Raw genomic sequence first — 23,078 nt, 5'->3', positions numbered from 1 at the left:
GCGACATGCTGCACGGTGCTTCGCATACTTAAAAGCTCGAAGGGCACGTATTGATTTTTGCTTGCTTGTTTTTCTCTGTCTCTCTCTCTCTTTCTGTGCTCTTGACGGAGGGGGTGTGAGCTGCCGCCTTCAACAGCTTTGTGCCGCGGTGCTTCGCATACTTAAAAGCCAAACAGCCCTATTGATTTGTTTGCTTTCCTGTCTTTATGACAGTCTCTGCTCCTGACGCGCACTCCTTTGAAGAGGAAGATATGTTTGCATTCTTTTAATTGTGAGACGGAACTGTCATCTCTGTCTTGTCATGGAGCACAGTTTAAACTTTTGAAAAAGAGACAAATGTTTGTTTGCAGTGTTTGAATAACGTTCCTGTCTCTCTACAACCTCCTGTGTTTCTGCGCAAATCTGTGACCCAAGCATGACAATATAAAAATAACCATATAAACATATGGTTTCTACTTTGCGGATTTTCTTATTTCGCGGGTGGCTCTGGAATGCAACCCCCACGATGGAGGAGGGATTACTGTATATAAATGTAATGAATTATTATTATTATTAAAATCCACTTCTTCTAGAGTACAAATAAAAAAACACACACGGCCCATAACCCACTGGTCTGTGGCAAACAGGCTTGTGGCTAACAGGCTGCCAACTTGAGGAGAACAAACTCCACATCAAATTTCATCAAGCCTGGAATCAAACAAAGGTCCAAGTGCTATAAATCAGCAGAAGAAACAATGCTTTCTGTTCTAAACAGACATTTGCTTCATTTTCAGACAGATTTTCTATCTTAAAAACTTGCCTCAGAGTCTCAGTTACAATACTGCTCCGTAATTTGTCAAAATTGACCTTTTTCATAAAGCCCTAAACAGCTTTTTCTGAAAGTGTCATTTTGTATTTCTAAAATTATGGAAAACAAACTAACAATGTATGAATTCCCTATACATGATTATTCTGAAACATATCAGTCTGTTCAAAGCAGCCAATTGCACGTATTGCTAAACCACACTGTTTGTGATACATGCTGGACTGGTGACATTGTTTAGAACAGGGACTCTCATTGTTACTTTCTTCTGACAGCTCAAAGTCCTTATCTGACAGTACAGAATGTGAGCCATCATGAATGCACCAAATACCTTCTGCAGAGGATATTTTTTATTTCACGAGAGTGACTCCTGGTTTGCATGAATTGGTTCATCATGTGACATTTACTGCCATCTAGTGGATAAAAGTAAAAGACAAAAAACACACTAGGTTATTTTTCATGACATTTAGGCTTCTATCCCTTGATGGATTATGGTGTAATTTGAACAATGCCAAAGAATTACATGTTTAAACAAAGCTGAACTAATATTATAGAAAGTAAGGACCACTACATTCCCCATTTCACACCAATGGCTCTTCTGTTCACTCTAAAGTCTATTCCTGAATATATGAGAACAAGGCGATGTTGGTTCTTCTATCTATTTTGCAAATCTTAACTGACTCAGCAAACCCTTATTTTAGAGTGAGTCCATACAAAGATAGCCATTTGGAATAAGGGGCACATAAGCAGGTGATGATAAAAGTTTAAGGGTATAAGGAAGATCTGGATTTGTGTTTCTGAAAGCTGATGTTCATGGAGGCCCAGGAAGAAAAGGTAGGGTAACCAGCCAGGTAATGAGTGAAAGAAACTGGAAATCGGGACACCAGAATGTAATAAACCTGTCACAAATTGTTATTAGGAATAGACAGAAAAATGTTGAAAGCGATGACTAGAACAAAATGTACAAATTAAGGGGTTTATAGTTCAAGTAAGAAGACCAAATGGAAAAGCTGCAAGAATCCTCATTAAATGATTCTCCAAATTGTGACATCATTCAAAAATTGGTGTTGTAAGGGAGCACAGAATTAAAGCCATAGCCATGGAAAATACTCATGTTTTGGTCATAAAAAATCCATTTAATTATAAAACAACTAAGTACAGGCTGATCATCCCTATTCTGAAATGACTGGTAACAAAAGTATTTTAAATTTTGGAATATTTGCAAATACATTGGGGATGGGACACAAGTCAAAACACAAAATGTATTTATGTTTTATATATACCTTATATACATAGTCTGAAGGTAATTTTATACAATATGTTTAATACTTTTGACATGAAACAAATAATGACTTTTCCATGAAACAAAGTTTGTGCACAGTTACATTAGCAAAATACTTGTATCAGCTGTTAAACAGCAACACCAAACAACAGCAGGCTTGTCTCCAGCTATGATACTGTGTTTTGATTAAAACATTACAGTACACGGAGAGCAAGCAAAAACACAGTGAGTTATACAAGTAGCACTGTTGGTGACAATGGTTGATAACAAACTGGCGGCAACAGAGTAAGCTGTAGGGTTATCGAGCCACTCCCTCTTCTTCTCGCATAGTAGTTTGAAAAGTGCTGTGCAGCGATTATTATCCCTTTCACCCTTTGGTAATACACCCCCCGGCTCCTAAAACTCCCCACCAGTGATCCCCCTGCACCCCATTTGTTGTTCGTGTGTTGATATTTTGTGCTGCTTAAAATTCAAACAAATATTAAAGAAATCTTAAATGGAGAGTACCACCTCATGTGTTATTCAAATCCACTTAACAGTTAAAAAAAATAAAAGAATTAATAAATAAAAAACTAGAGGGTACACTGCAAAACATTTTTTCTTAACAAGTAAAAATTTCTTACTTTAAGGAAATACAGTTAGGTCCATAAATATTTGGACAGAGACAACTTTTTTCTAATTTTGGTTCTGTACATTACCACAATAAATTTTAAATGAAACAACTCAGACGCAGTTGAAGTGCAGACTTTCAGCTTTAATTCAGTGGGGTGAACAAAATGATTGCATAAAAATGTGAGGCAACTAAAGCATTTTTTTTTCAACAGAATCCCTTCATTTCAGGGGCTCAAAAGTAATTGGACAATTGACTCAAAGGCTATTTCATGGGCAGGTGTGGGCAAGTCCGTCGTTATGTCCTTATCAATTAAGCAAATAAAAGGCCTGGGGCCTCATGTATAAACGGTGCGTACGCACAGAAATGTTGCGTACGAATGTTTCCATGCTCAAATCGCGGTGTATAAAACCTAAACTTGGCGTAAAGCCACGCACTTTCCCACGGTAACTCATGCCCTGGCGTACGCAATTTCTCCGCTCGGTTTTGCAGACTGGCGGCACCCAGCGTCAAAGCAGTGCTACTGTTCCTGTGTGGTCACCCTTTCTTTCTTAGATCCACATTCCTGATGCAGCTTTATAAATACACTGAAACTAACTGCATATTGTTTATTAGTGTAATGCATCTAATTGTAATTAACCTGCAGCAATATAATGGTCCAGGGAATAGCCATATTATTCCAAATACCATAACTGCTTTAGCGTTGTTACTCTCAATGCATCTTCTTCTTTCAGCTGCTCCCGTTAAGGGTTGCCACAGCAGATCATCTTTTTCCATATTACTCTCACTGCACCACTCGGAGTATTTATATCACTGTATCCGAGTGGGGAATCACAGCAGCAGCTGATCGGAAAGAGAATTATCGGTATACAGCATGAAGCAGACGCTTACTCAGCCACGGCAAAACGTTTCAGAGACTTCCATGTACGGACTTCGCGGTTTAGAAAAAGTTTCATTCCAAGAACTATAAATGCACTAAATCAGTCCATCAAGTGCTCCTTGTAGAACTGTTTGGACTTATAAGTACAATCACCTCACTGTAAACTTGGGATACAGTTATAATATTGCTCAACCTGCGCCACTTTATAAAGCGCGTATTTACATATGAGGACGATATAATTTTTAAGATGAAATGCAGCAAAATATGTTGATTATATTATACAGATAAAACTTTAACTTCATTTAAACAATCTGTATTGTTAATAATTAAACATGTGAGGACACGGTGCCGCAGAGCTAGCTAGTTCATGGATTATTCCTGCATTGCGTTGTATTCTTGATCGTGCTGACGCGACACTGGAAGGATAGACGGATAGAATAATTAAACATGTACTACGAAGGTATTTCAATGTTCCTTAAAAGTTTTGAAGAATCGGCGTTCTAAGCTTACAAATGGCTTCACGTCTATTACAGAGCTGATTGTGTGGCGATTGGGTATTTGGAGAAAGAAAAGTAAGGACAGGAATTGGAGGTTAGTACGTTTGAAAGAGACAGTACTGCTGCAATAAATTATTTCATCGAAGGTCGCGCATGGCGCAGCAAGCCTCTTGCGTGAGACATGAACAATCACTGCGCCACCGTGTTCCCATGTTTAATAACATGCTTTAACTCCTATCATCATGAAAAAGATATCATGTATACATCTCAGTATTTTAATTATTCAGAGAGCTGTAATATCACGAATGTAATGGATTATGTGTCCTGTCAGAGAAAAAGAAAGCCCGTTTAAGAAGCAGGTTGTGATTCACACACAGAGCACATAGAAGATCAAATACAGAACAAAGCATTTAATGTGCTACTTTAGTTACAATGGGATTTTAGAAACTAGTAAATTAAACGATTTTAAGATGAAGTTTATGATGTTCTACTTTAATGGCAAAATAGATTATGTGATTAAAGTGGAAATTTCGAGATTAAAGTTGACATTTTGTGCTTTTTTCCCCACTGTGTGCCTATTTTGTTTTGTCTGTACCCTAATAAGCTTTCATATGACACTCAAACGGTGGGCTACGACTTGCCTTTTCACGGCGACTTTGATATGTGATTTCTTTTTTATTTCGGGCACTGTGCGACTTTGTGAACTTGAGCTTTCGAGTTTCTCCGTCACTTGATCAACTTCATTTTGTTGATTATACCACTGTTTAAACCAACAAATAGTACGTTTTTCCTTTGCCTCCATTTGGTATTCGCTGAAATTCTTATATTTTCCCCCGTGCTTTTCCCAGAAGGCTGAGCTTAACGGCTATTTATATTGATTTGCATATTCAAAGAGGCATAATTCTGGGAGGAGTTGGGGCGGGACAGAAGGCGTGTGCACGTGCGTTACTTTTCACGCTGATTGGGATTTATGAAGTGGAAGAACGTGAAAGTTTGCGTGCGCACAGATTCCTGCATCTGGATTTTTCTGTGCGTACGTACAATCCCGCTTTTGTGCTTTCGCCATGTTATAGTGTGAGTTCTACGCACGGCGTTATACATGAGGCCCCTGGAGTTGATTTGAGGTATGGTGCTTGCATGTGGAAGATTTTGCTGTGAACAGACAACGTGCGGTCAAAGGAGCTCTCCATGCAGGTGAAAGAAGCTATCCTTAAGCTGCGAAAACAGAAAAAACCCATCCGAGAAATTGCTACAATATTACAAGTGGCAAAATCTACAGTTTGGTACATCCTGAGAAAGAAAGCAAGCACTGGTGAACTCAGCAACGCAAAAAGACCTGGACGTCCACGGAAGACAACAGTGGTGGATGATCACAGAATCATTTCCATGGTGAAGAGAAACTTCACAACAGCCAACCAAGTGAACAACACTCTCCAGGAGGTAGGCGTATCAATATCCAAGTCTACCATAAAGAGAAGACTGCATGAAAGTAAATACAGAGGGTGCACTGCAAGGTGCAAGCCACTCATAAGCCTCAAGAATAGAAAGGTTAGATTGGACTTTGCTAAAGAACATCTAAAAAAGCCAGCACAGTTCTGGAAAAACATTCTTTGGACAGATGAAACCAAAATCAACCTCTACCAGAATGATGGCAAGAAAAAAGTATGGAGAAGGCGTGGAACAGCTCATTATCCAAAGCATACCACATGATCTGTATTAACACGGTGAAGGCAGTGTGATGGCTTGGGCGTGCATGCCTGCCAGTGGCACTGGGACACTAGTGTTTATTGATGATGTGACACAGGACAGAAGCAGCCGAATGAATTCTGAGGTTTCAGAGACATACTGTCTGCTCAAATCCAGCTAAATGTAGTCAAATTGATTGGGCGGCATTTCATGATACAGATGGACAATGACCCAAAACATACAGCCAAAGCAACCCAGGAGTTTATTAAAGCAAAGAAGTGGAAAATTCTTGAATGGCCAAGTCAGTCACCTGATCTTAACCCAATTGAACATGCATTTCACTTGTTGAAGACTAAACTTTGGACAGAAAGGCCCACAAACAAACAGCAACTGAAAGCCGCTGCAGTAAAGGCCTGGCAGAGCATTAAAAAGGAGGAAACCCAGCATCTGGTGATGTCCATGAGTTCAAGACTTCAGGCTGTCATTGCCAGCAAAGGGTTTTCAACCAAGTATTAGAAATGAACATTTTATTTCCAGTTATTTAATTTGTCCAATTACTTTTGAGCCCCTGAAATGAAGGGATTGTGTTAAAAAATGCTTTGGTTGCCTCACATTTTTATACAATCCTTTTGTTCACCCCACTGAATTAAAGCTGAAAGTCTGCACTTCAACTGCATCTGAGTTGTTTCATTTAAAATTCATTATGGTAATGTACAGAACCAAAATTAGAAAAAAGTTGTTTCTGTCCAAATATTTATGGACCTAACTGTATATATAATATTTTGCCCCAGGAGATTAAATACCTCATGTTGCAATGATACTTGCTAGATTATTTTGCTCAATTCAAGATAACTGGTCTTAAGATATCGGACTTAGATATAAAAGTGTAATTCCAAGACAATTCAACTTTAAAAAAGCACAACTGTGAGAGAAAAGCCTGTTATCAACTACATCAATGAGCATAGCAGGACATGTATTCTTATTTCAAGAACCAAAACTTTCTAGGTTTGTCTTGTTTTAAGAAATGAGTAAGACACAACCCTGAGACTTAAATTAAACTCTTTTTACTCCAGAAAGGTTTTAGAATACAACCTTGATTTTGTTAACAACTACCACATTTCAGATTAACACTTGCCTAATTCAATTCAAATGGTAATATTTTTCTTCAAATCAAAATTGTTTCCACATTTTAAAATAAATGATCCTTGTATAAAAAGTGTGCCTGGTGGTTTGATGCAAGAGTATTTTCACTGTGTCAAATAAATGGCTTAATCCAAACAGTGTTGCTGGAATCTATACTAATAAAAGGCAAAGCCCATACTCACTGACTCACTCATCACTAATTCTCCAACTTCCCGTGTAGGTAGAAAGTTGAAATTCTACGCGTAACGGTCATAACTGAATCCTACTTACGTACATATATACGTCCATAGCCTGCAGCTCGGTCGCCGTGTGAGGCGGGGTTGCGTCCTGCGTCCCCCGGCCTCCCATGTAGTTGGCTGCCTGCCTATATTGCGTCCCCCATCCCCACGCCTCCCACGTAGTTGGCTGCCTGCCTATTTTACACGTTTGGAGAACCGCCAATGCCTCTTAAACATCTTAGATTTACAGGTGACGATTTGAGTAGTGGACACTTTGATGTTTATGAATGTTTCAATTCTCAAAAGCTGGATGCGAAGTTATCGATGAAACCGGTTGTATGCTTACAACGCTTGACAGATGCCGAATGTCACTTTAACACAACAAGTCCTGCAAATACTAACGTAATTGAAACAAACCATGATACTCAAACCGATTATGACAGCAGCAATCCAAGCTGTGAGAAAACAGCAAAAAGGAGGCGTGTCAGACGTTGTGGTACATTTTCTGATGCAGCTAGACGGAAACAACTTCGTGACGCTGCCGCCAAATACTCTCAGAAAAATCCACAAGTTCATGGAGACGCTGTCGCTAAATACTCACAGGCAAATCCACAAGTTCATGGAGACGCTGTCGCTAAATACTCGCAGGCAAATCCACAAGTTCATGGAGACGCTGTCGCTAAATACTCGCAGGCAAATCCACAAGTTAATAGAGACGCTGCCGCTAAATATTCGCACGCAAATCCACAAGTTAATAGAGCTTCTGTTTCTAGGTACGATCCCAATAATAAAAAGAGGCTCAAACTATAACAACAGGTTTGGCTCAAAAAAGCCGATTGTGGATTTGCGTACAGCCACCGAAACTTTGTAACGGCACGAGACTTCAGGTCACGTGTCTGCAAAAGAACCTAATTGAGGCAACTATTTTTACTGGCAGTGGCTCAGGGGAGAGAGTTTTTATTCCTCGCATCCCCGTTATACCCTCTGATCTCCCATTTCAATTCAAACGCCTCCAATTTCCAGTAAGGCTCTGCTTCGCAATGACAATTAATAAGTCTCAGGGACAAACCCTACAAAAGGTTGGCATTGATTTGAGGCAAGATTGCTTTTCACATGGCCAACTGTACGTTGCATGCTCAAGAGTAAGCTCAGCGCACAGCTTGGTCATATTACAACCGGAGGGCCGACCTGACAACGTGGTATACAAAGAGATCCTTAACAAATAATTATTTGTATATTTTCCCTCAGTTTAAAAATGTTTACTTTTCTTCTTAATAACAATTTTAAGGCAGTACTTGGCAGCTGCGAAGAGCAGGTATTTTGCTAGTTTATTAACATAAAAAGAAAAGTTCAAGAATTTAAGAATCTTTAAAAGTTTTATATAGTTCAATGATATCCCCATGATAGTACTTAACAAGAATATACATTTTGTTTTTCAGTCATATAGTCTCACTAGAATTAAAATTAACCAGCTTCATAGCATCAACAAATCGGGTGGATTTATCCAGGTTAGGGATTTTAATTTCAAATTACAAAACATCTCTATCAAAGACACAGCACCATGAACTTGAAACCCCAAACAATATAATGTGTAGTGTTGATATGGTTCAAGTCATTTTAAACTCAAAGCCACAAACGAGCAGCAAATAAAACAATGCCAAATCATCTTTGGTGTTTAAACAGCAAAAAGCATGAGTGCTGAGCGACTGTAGCTGTTATGTGATGTAATATACAGGATCGTTCCATTATTTTAGGAAAAAAAATTATTTACATCAATGACATTGTTGAGTATATGAAAAGCTAACGGTATAATTACATTATATTTGTAAAAAAAAAAAAAAAAAAAAAAAAAAAAAAAACAATATCCAGCGCTCTTTTTGACCCCTTCTTGGTCATGTAATGGGACATACTTTTCTTTGAGCATGCGTAAACACGTTCTCTGTGAAGCGTCCTTAGCTCTCCCGCGCATCAGATGTTACATTTTGAAACGTTCTCACCGTAAGGTTATTAACAACGTTACATAGTTAGCTAAAATACTGCTGTGCTCTTCGCAGCTGATAAGTAACATATTTACGCATATAAACCAATGGATTCACTTGACGAAGTCACACTGGAAATATTAAAAGGTAAGTTTCTAATTGACATTTACTGTTGCTGCAGTGCATTCTGTTTTTATGAATCCACAAGAATTCACCTGTCCACGTTGATACCTATAATCATTACAACACACAACAGAAGTAGTGGGGCAAGCTAGTTTCGTGTAACCATTACATAAAATTTAAAAAATCAATGCAGGTGTTTATGTTATAAATATTTATTTTTTCATTTCCAGTTTTCACTTTTGCAATTTATCCAGCAAACACTGGCCTGAATTATAACTTACACTGCACGCAGTTCTTGCATTCAAACATATTGGTACATTTAGCGCTTTCTCTTGCCATTTTAGGCATTAATGAGTGGTTTGAGGCTGCACAGCAACACCGGACTCTTTTTATCGAGCGCCATGATTGTTAGATTTCATATATACAGAGAGTTATTATGAAATAAATGTTAGTTAAATGTCGTTGATTTATTTGTTACAGTGATTTATTTAAAAAGTTGTTAAAGACGTTCTTATACAGACTTCTGCTTGCTTAAAAATAAATTGAAATGTATCTTTTAAAAATGTGCCAAGTTCTAACTGTGTTGCACGCGCCTCATGTTATTACCAGTAGTAAAAGCGAACATGACCCAAGTCACTTCTATTTGAGATACCTTTAAAGAAAAACTTTAAAATTTAGAGGCCAGTATTTTAAAATTATTATCGATTTTGAGGTATCCACAATTGTAAGCTCATTGCTCGATTATAAAAAGATTGCTGCACTTGAAACTGCAATGGGAGCACCTTTCCCCCTTAACTTCGTTATCAATGCCATACATGAGCGCATCATATAAATATATATATTCTAGAGTCAGCCCTGAGTGAGACAGTGCTCTTTATTACTTTAATGGCACAGGTGAAGGCCCCAGTCTGAGTGAAATGTTAACACCCTGCTAATTTTATACACTCACAAATTAAGTTAGTAAGTTGTATGTATCGTGCCCTTGATCAGGCAACACGGTAAATACACCTCTGTATGATATCTCTACTTGCCTAAAACCTCAGTATGATATACTTGATCAGAAAGGAAACAAAATGTAAAACATTTATAAAAAGGTATCATGATTTGTAGGGATGCACCGATATGGGAATTTTGGGCCGATGCCGATATCCGATAATGTCTATGTACTTATCTGCCGATGCCGATACCGATGCCGATATACATATTTATAAGATACAGAGAAAAATGAGACTTGATCTGTCTGGACAAGAATTACAGACAAAGTGAACATTTATTTGTATAACAATTTTGCACACCACATTCAATCATTAAAAACAAATGATATCTGCCACATTTAGCTGGCTACCTGTTGGTTATATGGGTAACAGTTCTACAGATTTTTGCTTTAAATAACTTTTCTCTTTCTTTTTGATGGAACAAATACAACAAATTCAACAATAATCGAAAAAATGAAAACTGAAAAAAAATGGTAAAATGTACAATTACAATGAAATAAGCAATACAACTTAAGAATAACAACTTTTGCAGATTATTTACAATCATTAAAATGGCTTCTGCTCAATCACATTTGACTGGCTATCTGATCCTTTGTTTTACAGTCTGCAGTATTAAATAGTTTACCATGTAACATTTTTTCTTTCTTTTTTGATGGAATAAATCTAACCAATCTATAATTTTAAAAATCAGAAAAGCGTACAACAGTAAAGAAATAAGTAACTTTTTTTTTCTGGAGGCTTATCATTCTTTTCTATTTTTTAAGCATGATGGGGAGGTTTTTCTTAACGAACAAGAGCATCTCTGCCTTGCCACAGGAAATTCTGTTTCTCTTTTCGTTGATCACATTAGAAGCCAAACTGAATAATCTCTCGCTATCCACGCTAGTACATGGGGCTGACAGGAACTTGCGTGCTACTTTGGTAATGGTAGGAAACCGACTCCAGTTGTTGTTCCAATATTTCAGTGGATTTTCATTCCTCGGGATTGGTGCTTCAGAAAGAAATCCCTGCACCTGCCAAGTAGCATGCATACATATACAATATTATATTCTGTGTCATCTTTCATATCTAAAAGATAGATCTGCATTTTGGCTTTTACCAGGGCTGTCAGATTAAGATTAGAATCCTTACAATAAAAAAAAGTATATGGCATTTGAATTGAATGCATGTCTGTATTGTATTTGCTGTTTTTTGAAACATTTTATTATTAATATTTTTGCTTTTCACTGTAGATCAGGGGTGTCCACACTTTTTCGGCTTGCGAGCTACTTTTAAAATGACCAGATCGAAATGATCTACCTACATTAAAAATTATATATATATATATATATATATATATATATATATATATATATATATATATACATACTGAGTATACATTATACATAAAATATATGTTGTCATACCTTGCATAACTGAATAACCCTTATGGCACAATAACAATTCAATACATTTATGGTCACTACAGTACTTGGATTTAATAATCTTCATATGGGAAAAGGCTGACTCGCATAAATAAGTAGAGCCGAATAATGCAGTCAAGGAGGCAGCACATTTCCTCATTTTTGGGAACTTTTTCTCTGTGAGTAAGTTCCAAAACTGTCCATGAGCCTCAGACTTCAGCTGAATGTGAAAAATGACGGCTGTCCGATTAACGGCGATTTTAGTTCCCTCTCCTTTCTCTTTCTCGGATCGCTTTTCGGAAGGAAGTCAGTTTCGTAGTTTTTATGAACAGTCCGAAAGTGCCTTTCCACATTTTCCTTGTTTGGAATAGCAATGATAGATTGACATATCAGACAAACGCACTTCGATTGTGACATTGTGAGTAAAAAATCCTCTTCCAATTCCACATCCAGCCCATACCCTGCCCAAACAAATTTTTTTTTTTTAAATCCCTTCTTTAGTCGATATAAATTGGAAGGCTAACTAGATCAACAGCCGGAGTTTTGCAGTAGCTCGCGCGTTTGATCGTGAGTGCGGGATGACTAGTGTGTTAGAAGAAAAGAGATCTCAGACTGGCCGCCCTGTATGTCAATCAAGTGGCAGATGCCATAGGGAGGATATATGATAGACTAACGTTTAAAAAAAATTTTTTTTTGAATGCAACACGATCGACGCATTGGGCATGATCATGATCTGCTTACAAGTTGCTCATTATTGCTTAAGAGACTCAGTTGAAAACAGTGTCTTCCATGAATGTGATTGGCTGTCCCACAAAAAGCAACGCAAAGAGAAGTAAGACACAAACCGCACTGGCACTTTCTAAAGACAACGTTCAAAAGAAAAACAAACAAAATTGTCAGTGATTGCTCAAACAAAGTAAATGCAGTCATTTTTTTTCTTTTTTTCCTAGAGGCCAGAGGACCTTATATCCCTTTGTCTATTTTTTACAGTAAATAAACTGAAGCATTGTGACCCTTTAAGTGTTTTACAAATGAAACAAGTGTATTAAATGTTACACAAAATACTTGAAAGACCTCAACAAAGTATTATAATCAATTATTAGCAGACAGCATTTTTCAAAGTAACAAAAAAATGTAAAACGAGTTTGTTTATGTATGAAACTATTTAGTTAACACGCACCGAACAACAATATGAAGCAAAGAAGCATAGGCTATAGTAGGCTCAGTCGCTTGATGAAAACTAGCAATCTTTAAAATGGTTGTGTTTAACACAGAAGATGCCGGCCGTTTAACTAATGTCTAATAACAATATGGGTTAACAATTTAGAAATACGCATAGACTGATCCTAAAAACTTACGTGCAAAAACAGATCTGTAAAATCCCACAAAAGTGTCCAGCACGTCTTAAGTAACATGAAGCCAAAGTTAGTGCGAGGTAAAACCAACAACCGCTCTTTTTACATTCGATTGCCGTTTTTCTTTCTTGCCTTCCAAGATTTTGTATACATTCGAATTATGTTAGAATAGTGATATTATATCCGACAGCCCATGTTATTTACTTAAAACAATGTTGTAAAGATCTCCACAGAGCTTTTTTTTTTAACTCACCTCTGTTGTCATCTGGCTGTTTTCCCGAGGCATCAATGTGTTCTCTTCAAGAATTTCGTTGTACATTTCGAAGAGCGTGCAAGCCACTTCGTCATTTCTCTTGGCCCTTTTCTTTTGTGGACCATCTATCTGTGATTCAGTCGTCTGCATTTCGTTCGATGCAAGTTCCACCTGAGCTTGCAACATTTTGAATGCCAGTGATTTTACATCTGCATCGAAATAGCGGTCTTTGTATCTCGGGTCTACAATAGTGGCAACACAGTACATGGATTCTTTGTAAATCTCAATGAAACGATTGTTTACAGCCTCCAAGAGAGCGCTTTTACTGGTTTTGACTCCGAAGTCAGTATGAGCACTTTTAGTCAACAGTCGTTTTAAGGCATTAATTGAGGGAATAACGTTAGAAGCCAAGGCTTCAGACTGGCAAATTTCTTTTGTCAGTTGTTCAAATGGAGCAAGGAGTGTGATTATGTTCTCGATCAAACCCCACTGATTAGGCGTTAGAGTTGCAGGTAACTCAAAATCGGAGGCATAAGCCCCAAGGGCTCTTTTCAGCTCCAGCAAGCTTTGCAGCATATAGAATGTGCTGCTCCATCTAGTCGAAACATCTTGCTGAAGCATTTTCGGCTGCATACCAAGTTCAGTTTGTATAGTTTTGAGACGCGAGTTGGCTAATTGTGAATGCTTAAAGTGACCGACTATTTTTCTGCCGATCGCTATTGTATCAGAGACACTGCGCTGGGATAGTACGCCATCGTTCACGGCAAGCTGTAAAGTATGAGCCATACATGGCAAACTTGGGATCCCGCATTCCTCCATAGCCTTTGCAATGTTGCGTGCATTGTCTCGTAATACTACATGAACATTCTCTTTGGGTATTTTCCATGTTTCAAACATTCTTTTAAAAGCTACAGAGAGTGCAGCACCCGTGTGTGATCCGGAGCATTCTTGGGCGTGCAAGATTGCTTTCTGCAATTCAAACTTGCGGTCGATCCACTGAGCAGTTAAACTAAGCATACTAATAGCACTCATATCAGATGTCCATATATCAGTGGTAAAGCTTATGGCTGTGACATCTTCAGCAAGGAGTGTGTGCACATGACTTTCCACAATTTTATGCAACTCTGGAAGCGCTATGTCCGAAAAATAACGGCGACTGGGTATCTGGTAACGGGGCTCGAGATACTCAAGCAGCCTTCGAAATCCTGTATCTTCGACAACAGAAAATGGCTGATCGTCCAGAGCAATAAATTCCATCACCTTTGCAGTAATTGTTTTAGCTTTAGGGTTATCTTTATCAAATTTCTTTGATTTTTCAAGTAACTGATCAACACGTTGATTAACGGCAGTTTTTGATTTTGTGCGCGGTGGCGCAGGATTCTCCTCTTGTGCTCTGAGGAATTATGTATATTTGTCAGGATGGCTTGTCTTCAAGTGTGTAATTGAGTTGGTGGTATTGAAATTTCGCACTTTGGTCCCTCCACGCAAAACATTAGTCAAACAAGTGTTGCAAATGGCATATTTTATGTCACTCTCACTCACTTTGAAAAACTTCCACACCGCAGACATTTTCGCACAGTAGCCCAGCGTCGCCTAAACGTCCGGCACATCCGGAACACAGTGAATGCGTCATCAATATCGGTTCGAATTATCGGTCCAATTTAGTCATCGGTCCGATGCCGATAAAATTATTTTAACCCATTATCTGCCGATACAAATATAAATCCGATATTATCGTGCATCCCTAATGATTTGCACTTGTACTCTTAAACTTATAAAAATTTGTAAATTTAGCACTTAAAGCCTGAAACCAGAGTTGGAAATGACTGCCGGTAATTTTGCAGATGACGTCCAAATATGAATGAATTACTGGTCTTCTCTGTTTTCAAGTTGCGAATGTTACAGAAGATCTTCTAGGGACTCTTTCACGTGAAGATCTGAACATTTCCTTCGAAGAAAACCTCATGGCCAGCAGAACATCAAGAGGTCAGCATTATTTAGTTATTTATTTTTTAAAGAAATATTGTCAAGCAAACAATATAGTTATTATCACTTTTGCTATGTTCTTTTTGTTGAGATTAAAGGCTTCTGTAGCAACTTTTATGTCAGAAGTGTCCATGTCCTGATGATATTTGAGATCAAGCAGGGGAGAAATACAAATGATAATAGGGAAAAGGAGAACGTTTATGATATTAAAGTGATGACAATATAAATATATATTTATAGATGTGGACATTTGAAGAGTAGAAACTTGGGCTTGGTCCTTCTCAATTAAAATTTTCCATAATTCAATAAAAGCAGTTTGAAATGTCACCTGAGCACAAGACAGCTCATGCATCCATCAAGGCTGTTTCCCAAACATGTTCACCTCACCATATGAATCTTTGTGTAAACACATATTTATGTATGTTTGTCATTTATACAAAGTCTATATTAATTTACAAATGTTTTGATAAACTTTATCATGGCGCCAGAGAATGATAGCATGTTACATGTTAATTAGCACACAGAAGTAAGAATTTCGCAGTGCTCATGTAGCACTTATTTAGTTCAATACAACATATTGTGAAAATACTCCATATCAATAGATAACTGAGCACATATCATTTCTGTGTTTTATCAGGAAGTAAAGATGATGACTACCATCTTGTTTTTAGTTGCCTAAAAATTTTAACAATGAAAATATAAGCGGTCAGATACTTGAGCAATGCTGTCTTTGATTACTAATTTCATTTATGTTAAATAAAAGTAAATATTTCCATTTATGTCAGGCTTCATCAATTTCATAATTCATAAACAGTTTATTGATAACTGGTGACTATTTTCAATGTCCTTTACCTGTATTTTTTTTTTTTTTTTTTTTTTAACATGAGCTGCAGTTTTCTGTGTAGCAAGATAACTTACAAGACAGCTGCACATCTCCCTCCTCTTCTGAATGCAATACTCTAAAAAATGCCTGTTTTTCACATACCCATCAATCCAGTGAGCAATAATGTTCCAGAAAACTTTTAAGAGAAGCCAGCCCCTCTAAAATCATTCAACTACCAAGCCCTGAATACATACTTCATAGTGACAGTGAGTTGGAGCAGGTCAGAAAACACTGTAGCGCATAGGGAAAGAGGAATATTGTATTCTTTCAAAGGATCTGCACTGTAGATTAATTAGAAATACAGTGACCAACATAGTGCCCATACTGAGGACAACAACAAAGGAAGACAAATATACCTCCAAACATGAGGTTTCTTCAATGGCAAAACGTACAGTCAAGTATTATCCAAAGCTATGTGCAGCTGAAGTTCAAAATTCATGGGTGAGTGTAAGTAACTAGTTTTTATAGGGGTTTTAGACTGAGTAGTCACACCTTGTATTCACTTGCACACTTTTTAAAAGAGTGTAATCTCAATACAGGAACCTGTGTTTAAACAATTCCTGAAAAGGCTACAGAATATCTATCTGCACACCTCAGAAGCGACAGGACTGTATGCCTCAAATAAATAAAGAGATGTCTCGGCATCACCACTGACAAGCCTGATGCTGCTGAAGTCAAGAATTCAGGTGAGGCTGATTCCACTGCATCTTCGGGGAATTCTATTGCTTCAGCGACGCTTGTTATTGTGTCACCTTCTAGTCGTACCCAAGAAGTTACAGCAGAGAAAGAATGTGAACCATCTGGTAAGTGCACAATAGAGATGGTCATATCCCATCTTAGATCAGACTGTTTAGAAAACACAACTGATTGGATTATTAATTTATGCAGCTGTTGACACAATAGTTGACAGCCACTAAATACACACCAGGCACTACAAAACACTACAGGACCTTTACAAGAAACCAAAGCCAAATAAATTTGCAGTTACCTAGCTCCTTGATCATGAATTTAATTCACAGATGTCATTTATAGATTCTATGGGAGGCTTACCCATGCTTTAAAGAACTGGATCATGTAAGTACATAAAACACTTACGTGAAATCAAATGTAGACATTTGACTGAAATATTTTTGAAAATGGTTTCTTAAAACAAAATATGTGCTGACTTAGAGTGTGCTTATTTTATAGGTAATGGATCAAATGTGTTGTATTCTTAGTTGGAATAATCTTAACTACATCATAGAAGTTAAGAGCAGATGGACCAGTTTTTATGGAAAAGCACAGCTGTATGGAGTAATGAAGATGATCCTGAAGTCTCCACATATGCACGATCATGGTAACATTTGTCATTCATATTTTATTCAAACTCATTTTATAGTTAGTTATGCACTTTACTCAGTGTTGCAGCATGATAGGCCTAAATGAAAGTCAAATTGAAGTTGTTTAAAGTTATGATATTTTGCAGTTGATGCTCAAAGGGTTGCACTTTTTTATGCCATTTTTTCCATGAAGACCTAGTCTATATTATAGTAAGCCAAACTTTAAGAAATTTTCATGCAAAATATTATTACTGTTCTCTTTGCCAGTAACATTGATTTGTGAATTCCAGGTTCTCTTTTCTTCATTGTATTAGAAAGTTGCACTGTGTTATTCTGAAATTAATTTTTCCTTTTAATTATGTTTTTAAAAAGCCATTTATTAGCATTGTAAATAGTTGTAAATTGTAGTTGTAAATTGTAGCATTAGCATTGTAAATAGTTTTGTCTAGCATCTTTTTAAGACACAACAGAATAATAAACTGACTGACACTATCCTTTATTAGGTATAAATAATGAAGGAATATTTTAAATAATACTTAAAACTTTAAATTTGATCTATGTAAGGTTCATTTCAATTGTTTGTTCATGTTCTAGCATATTAGTAGGTAAAAATAATATCAGACATCATATCATTTTTGTTATAAATCATTCTTAATTTAAAGCTTGCTGTATGTTGTTGTTTTCATTAAAAGGAGAATGTTTGAGTTATATTAGAACATAATGCGAAAGATATATTTAATAAGATTTTTTTTTTTTTTTTTTTCCATTAGTGAAAAATGCCATCGCCATGTTAAGAGCTCTGCCATCCATGTTTCCTTCACTTTCTCTACCCCCAAAAAAGCTGGGAAACAAAACATGAGGCATTAGTTCATGGCCTTAAGGTAAAACTGTATTTTTACATTGCTTAAAGAAAAAATTAAGACAGTTACTGCAATTCTATCCATCTGTGACTGGCAGCAATTTTCAGGGTTGTTTTTAATGTTAGCTACAGGAACGACATTATACAGTACATTAAACGGTTTGATTAAAAGGGCTCAACAGACTATAACAATCTTCAATTTTTAGTGATTTCTTTACTATTTCAATTACAAGCTGTGTATAACTGCTTTTGTTAAAATTAGCACATTAATTCAGTATTATAATAAGTAAATGTATAATAAATCTGTATAGGACTACAGAGGATAAAATAAATTTAGCCTATTTTCTTTGTTGGTTTTTGTTTGTCTTGAAGACCTCCGAGAATCCTGATGCCTTTCTACAGCAAAGACTGACCACTGACTAGCGCTGCCCTTATTGTGGACCAAGATAACTGCATGCTAGCTATTGGAAGTGACCATTTGACAACTTTCCCTCAAGAAATGTTGTAGGAAGGTATCATGTACCTTATGGCGTACTATTATGCACTACATCTAACATATCCTAAGTGCATTGCCGCGGTCCTCTCTGCAATTCAAACTGAAATATTACTGGATGCAATTTGAAGGGAAAATACAAATATGCTAGAAGAAAAATTGTGAGCGCCAAATGTAGAACAGGAAATGCATGTCTATGATGTACTGTATATAATTACCATTACCATATTTGAAAATCAATTGGATAAATTGTAGATAATTTGATATTTTGTGGATTGTAACATGTTAGGTTGTATTTTCTTTGTCTTGTTTTTTGGCAAAGTTACCACTGTTAAAATTTTGCTTATGTAATTAAGTTTGTTATGCATTTCTGACTGTGACAAGATGAGACAGTCCTGAACTACAATGTACAATAATGATATGGATATGACGTTTGTGTTATATACAAGGTAATCTTCCTGTGTCAACTAATTTTCATGTGCTTATGTTTTTCTCTGTTTCTGTATTGTAAACACAGCAGTAGTGCTGTTGGATACTGATGTAATACTTAAATAAAGAGCAATGTTAATGATTATGTCTTTATTGTAAGTTATTTTATCTATTCAGGAAGCCAACATATATCAGGAAATTATATATTAATTATGTGTCTTGAATGTAGGAATGAATTCCTAATTCAAACCTCTGCTAAAATAATTGGTTTCAATTTGAAATGAAGACCATCCTAAAAGGAGAGCACTGTGCTACTTTTACCTTGTTCTTTTGTAGGTGGACTGAAATCTGTTGTATATATCATGCAAATATAGCTTATCATGTGTTGAAATGAACTACTTTCAGGATTTTTTAAAAATCCAAGTCAATATATCTCACCCCACTGGCATATAATTTTGCTTATTTCAAACATTTCTTGTGAATTTCCCATCGGGATTAATAAAGTATCTATCTATCTATCTATCTATTAAATATATGATTAAATTAAATAATCGAGATTAAATATTGGACTACCTATTTCAAGATGAGCTAACTTGTTTCAAGTAACAAGACTCTCTTTCTCCACTGGTATTAAGAATTTTCCACTTATATTAGTGATTTATTCTCTTGTTCCTTGGACTTCATTTTTCAGTGTGCTAAAATTAAGAATTCAAAACAACCGAATTAAAAATTATTTTCTAATATTCAGTGTATTTCCACTGTAGAAAGTCTAATCTCAAGTAATTTGTTCTAAAAAACAGCATTTTCTACTTATTTCAAACCTTTGAACACCTATAAGAGCTTTCTTATTTCTAGACTGGAACTAACTTATTTTAAGATTTCTTGGCAAGTAAAATTATCTTGCTGCATGGACAGATATTTTCACTAATATTAAGTCATTTTCTACTGAAATTCAGTGTTTTTATCTTATTTCTTAGTTTTTTGCAGTGTACTTTGGTCAGAGCTACACATCAGCAAGTAAGGTCAGGTGTAGAATTTCCACTTGTGGTGTCATGTTGTTACTCAAAGAGTTTCTGATTTTGGAATTTTGGATTAGGGTTGATCAAACTGTCCTTAACACTAGGATAACTCCAAGACAGAAGTCCATGTGACCGTCACCGTCAAGTTCTTCCATGTAAACCCTGAATACAATGAGGACTGATTAAGGTCATTTATGTTAGGTATAATGCCTAGAGGGGGCTGGACGGTCTCATGGCCTAGGAACCCCTGCAGATTTTATTTTTTTCTCCAGCTGTCTGGAGTTTTTTTTGTTTTTTCTGTCCTCCCTGGCCATCGAATCTTACTTTTATTCTATGTTAATTAGTGTTCCCTAACTCTATTTTTCACTTTCTTCATCATATAAAGCACTTTGAGCTACATAATTTCTATGAAAATGTGCTATTTAAATAAATGTTGTTGTTGTAATATCCTAAATGTCTTTTATACGCAGTGCTGCCACTTGATTGTCACCAACTGAAATGACAAAAATTAAACTTTTGCTATAAAATGTGTCTAAATCATAAATATGGCCTACTTAGAATAGCATCATTGCAACAGAAACAGTGTCAATTTTAAACATCAAGAACCTCTAATTTAACTGTCACAGCAAATCATGCTATTTTTTCCGTCTGCTGGATAAATGCTTACCTTTTCGTGCCAAGGGTTTGCCCACCCAGCTTGATTTTTAATTTCAACTGAGGTTTCACAGCACCCGAATCAGACTCGAGAGCTTCTGAAGAAAAACTATGTCCACCTTCTTCATGATGATACTTCTTCTTATGTTTCTTGTGTTTTTTGTGTTTCTTTTTATGTCCGCTATAGCCAGCAGAGTCATCTCCATCACCTAAACAAAAAAACATTTAAATTTAGGTCGTGAGCAGTGAAGCTTCTGCATTAAGGGCAAACTTAAGTGTAAACTTGCCCAAAAAACAGAACACAGTCTTAAATTTTTGACAGCAAACTCAACTTGTTATTATCATACTGAGGTTTTCCAATATTTCATGATGTGCTCAATGTAATTTCTTATCTACAGAAAGCTTTTTTAAGTGTATGATAAATTTTGTTGTGTCTCGAGCCACTAACTTGTTTCCAGACTGCTTTGCGAGGCCCATTGACCCTGCAGGGCTAAAGCCCTTCTGAGTGGCCCATTAGTTGATTTTTTTGGTGATATAATATATAGGGTTAATGAATTTGTACATCTTCCCATTTCTGGAGTTGTCATTATTATTATCATGAATCACATCAATTGCTTTTGTATGGCTTCGCAGACTGGCTCCACTTCTTCTCACGGTGCCTCTATCCTAGGTCTGTGTAGGCCATTAGAATCTCATGCTAAAATACCACTGATTTCCATAAAATATATTTCTTCAAATGATTTTTAGGCAAGTTCAATGGACACAACTAAGATACATTATATAACAAAACTACAGTCATATGAAAAAGTTTGAGAACCCCTCTTAATTCTTTGGATTTTTGTTTATCATTGGCTGAGCTTTTTAATATATGACATGCCTTATGGAAACAGTAGTATTTCAGCAGGGACATTAAGTTTATTGGATTAACAAAAAATATGCAATATGCATCATAACAAAATTAGACAGGTGCATACATTTGGGCACCCCAACAGAGATATTACATCAATGCTTATATTTGCAAAAGGAGGCTCAACTAACAGCCTCTAGATGCCTACTATAGCCTTTGATGAGTGTCTGGATTCTGGATGGAGGTATTTTTGACCATTCTTCCATACAAAATCTCTCCAGTTCAGTTAAATTTGATGGCTGCCGAGCATGGACAGCCTGCTTCAAATCATCCCATAGATTTTCGATGATATTCAAATCAGGGGACTGTGAAGGCCATTCCAGAACATTGTACTTCTCCCTCTGCATAAATGCCTTTGTAAATTTCGAACTGTGTTTTGGGTCATTGTCTTGTTGGAATATCCAACCCCTGCATAACTTCAACTTTGTGACTGATGCTTGAACATTATCCTGAAGAATTTGTTGATACTGGGTTGAATTCATCCAACCCTCGACTTTAACAAGGGCCCCAGTCCCTGAACTAGCCACACAGCATGATGGAACCTCCACCAAATTTGGTGTTTTTCTTAGAATGCGGTGTTCTTCTTCCGCCATGCAAAGTGCTTTTTGTTGTGACCAAATAACTCAATTTTTGTGTCATCAGTCCAAAGCACTTTGTTCCAAAATGAATCTGGCTTGTCTAAATGAGCATTTGCATACAACAAGCGACTCTGTTTGTGGCATGAGTGCAGAAAGGGCTTCTTTCTCATCACCCTGCCATACAGATGTTCTTTGTGCAAATTGCCATGAATTGTAGAATGATATACAGATACACAATCTGCAGCAACATATTCTTGCAGGTCTTTGGAGGTGATCTGTGGGTTGTCTGTAACCATTCTCACAATCCTGCGCACATGCCGCTCCTGTATTTTTCTTGGCCTGCCAGACCTGGGTTTAACAGCAACTGTGCCTGTGGCCTTCCATTTCCTGATTGCATTCCTTACAGTTGAAACTGACAGTTTAAACCTCTGAGATAGCTTTTTGTAGCCTTCCCTTAAACCATGATACTGAACAATCTTTGTTTTCAGATCTTTTGAGAATTGCTTTGAGGATCCCATGCTGTCACTCTTCAGAGTAGAGTCAAAGGGAAACACAACTAGCAACTGACCACCTTAAAATACCTTTTCTCATGATTGGACACATCTGTCTATGAAGTTCAAGGCTTAACGAGCTAATCCAACCAATTTGGTGTTGCAAGTAATCAGTATTGAGCAGTTACATGCATTCAAATCAGCAAAATTACAAGGGTACTCAAATTTTTGCAC

The 23,078-nt window shown here is 36.8% G+C and overlaps 1 protein-coding gene and 1 long non-coding RNA gene across 2 annotated transcripts in view; one reads left to right on the top strand and one right to left on the bottom strand.

Moving 5' to 3' along the window:
- The window catches only part of ino80b (INO80 complex subunit B), a 43,797-nt gene that overhangs the window by 5,775 nt on the left and 14,944 nt on the right, over positions 1-23,078 (bottom strand). Inside the window, exon 2 of the mRNA XM_028802233.2 lies at positions 20,882-21,077. Within this exon, the coding sequence (XP_028658066.1) occupies positions 20,882-21,077 (196 nt within the window). The remainder of the gene's footprint in view (positions 1-20,881; positions 21,078-23,078) is intronic.
- On the top strand, positions 18,099-19,337 carry LOC127527805 (uncharacterized). The gene is made up of 2 exons (XR_007934945.1): positions 18,099-18,295; positions 18,646-19,337. It is a non-coding gene; the product is annotated as an uncharacterized LOC127527805 (long non-coding RNA).

The sequence above is a fragment of the Erpetoichthys calabaricus genome, chromosome 5 (genome assembly GCF_900747795.2).
Source record: "Erpetoichthys calabaricus chromosome 5, fErpCal1.3, whole genome shotgun sequence".
NCBI classification, from domain to species: domain Eukaryota; kingdom Metazoa; phylum Chordata; class Cladistia; order Polypteriformes; family Polypteridae; genus Erpetoichthys; species Erpetoichthys calabaricus.
The sequence above is the reverse complement of the archived record's forward strand: the minus strand, read 5'-3'. Positions and strand labels throughout refer to the sequence as shown.